Genomic DNA, 1,994 nt, shown 5'->3' on the forward strand with positions numbered 1-1,994 from the left:
TTTTATAAGACACAGTTTATAAATCTGTGACCACTTCAAAAGGTTATGAGAACTGAATGAGCTGATAGAGTCCACTCACTGAGAACAGTGGTAGGTACATGGTAGTTATGGAATAAGGGATTATTCTCATCATTTTGATTGCATCTTCCTTCCTGAGCCAGTCTTGGACCCCATTCCATCATACCCACACTCTACTTCCAGTAAGGACAATTAGAAGCTTAAATAGGGCAATGTAATTTGTTAAGACCAGAGAGGCTGAGAGTCTCACTTGGGGGGCAACTTCCCTGTGAGTACCCTCTGCAGGGCGCCCTTCACATCGGGGTTCCTGAGGCTGTAGATGAGTGGGTTCAGCATGGGGCTGATGACAGTGTTGAGGATGCCAATGCCCTTGTCCTTGTCCGAAGCCTCCACAGAACCCAGCCTCATGTAGCTGAAGACGCCTGTCCCATAGAAGATGCCCACCACGGTGAGGTGGGAGCCACACGTGGAGAAGGCCTTCTTCCTGCCCTCCGCAGAGCGGATTCGTAGCACGGCAGCCACCACATGGGCATAGGACACCATGATGAGGACCAAGGGGGCCACACCCATGAAGGCTGCTGCTGCAAAGAGCAACTGCTCGTTGAGCTGGGTGCTGGAGCAGGAGAGCTGGAAGAGCTGGGGGAGGTCACAGTAGAAGTGATTGATCACATTGGGGCCACAGAATTTAAGAGTAGACAAGGCAACAGTTTGAGTCAGTGCATTGGTGAAGGAAAAGACACAGGACAGGCCAGCCAAGGCCTTCTGCATCCCCCAACCCATACGGGTGTTGTAGGTGAGAGGCTGGCAAATGGCCAGATAGCGGTCGTAGGCCATGACAGTCAGCAGAAAGCAATCTGTCCCGGCCAGCAGATGGAAGAAGAAGAGTTGTGAAAGGCATGCCCGATAGTGGATGGTTTTGTTGTGGGATATGAAATGCCTTAACATGGCAGGGACAGTGACACTGATGCTCCCAACATCTAGCAGAGACAAGTTTCCCAGGAAGAAGTACATGGGGGTGTGGAGTTTGGGTTCCATAAAGATGGCAGCAAGGATACTAAAATTACCACCAATAGTCGCTACATAAGCAAGAAGGAAGACGACAAAGAGGATGGGCTGTAGAGCTGGAGTCTCTGTTAGGCCCAGCAGGACAAACTGGGTCACAAGTGAATCATTTCCTGAGGCTCCCAGATCCATGACTGTCTTCCACCTGCAGTAGATTGAGCAAAGTTTGAAGGCACCAATGGTGGTAAAAGGAGAATGAGATCTTTATAACAACCATCAAGTGTGACAATGTCCAGGAGAGTAAAGACACACAAAATTTAGGGAGGAGAAAGTTAAAGATTGAGCTATAATAAGAAAAGGCTTGATAAATCTGACTCTTTGTGGGCAAGAACAGAGGCATTGGACAGCCACAAACAGAGATAGATAAACTGATATAAAAAGAACAAGAGTGACATTTGAGGGACATTGAGTTAGAGGGACAGACAATTTTCCAGAGGCCAAATTTCCAGGAAAGAAACCTCAAGTCTGCAGGTGGCAGCACTGTGATAGTTTAGGGGTACACAGATCCCAGAGGATGAAAGGGAAGCTTTGGGAGAAGGGGGTAGACACGGTGCCTCCAACCTGCATCTCCAACCTCCACATATGAATGTCATCTTACAGTCTTACAGTTGGTAACCTTGGGATTTTGGTTCCAGGACTCCTTGGATACCAAATCCTGCAGATGCTCAAGTCTCATAGATAAAGTGGCATAGTCTTTGCATGTAATCTATGCACATTCTCCCACATACTTTAAGTCATCTCTAGATTATGTATATTACCTCTTGCAATGTAAAAGTCATGTAAATAGTTGTAACACTATACAGTTTAGATAATAATGACAAGTAAAACTTCTCTACAGGTTCAGCACAGATGCAATTCTTTTTCAAATATTTTTTTTATCTGTGCTGAGTTGACTCCAAGGATATAGAACTCAC

At 46.4% G+C, this 1,994-nt stretch overlaps 1 protein-coding gene across 1 annotated transcript; it reads right to left on the reverse strand.

Moving 5' to 3' along the window:
* Positions 1–264: 264 nt before the first annotated feature.
* Positions 265–1,212, reverse strand: LOC308636497 (putative olfactory receptor 3A4; the record flags this gene model as incomplete). Its single annotated transcript, XM_081272005.1, has 1 exon — positions 265–1,212. One exon carries the CDS (start codon positions 1,210–1,212, stop codon positions 265–267), a length of 948 nt encoding a protein of 315 aa, XP_081128131.1.
* Positions 1,213–1,994: the final 782 nt, after the last annotated feature.

Source organism: Spermophilus citellus, assembly GCF_964194105.1.
Source record: "Spermophilus citellus genome assembly, chromosome: 17".
NCBI lineage: Eukaryota > Metazoa > Chordata > Mammalia > Rodentia > Sciuridae > Spermophilus > Spermophilus citellus.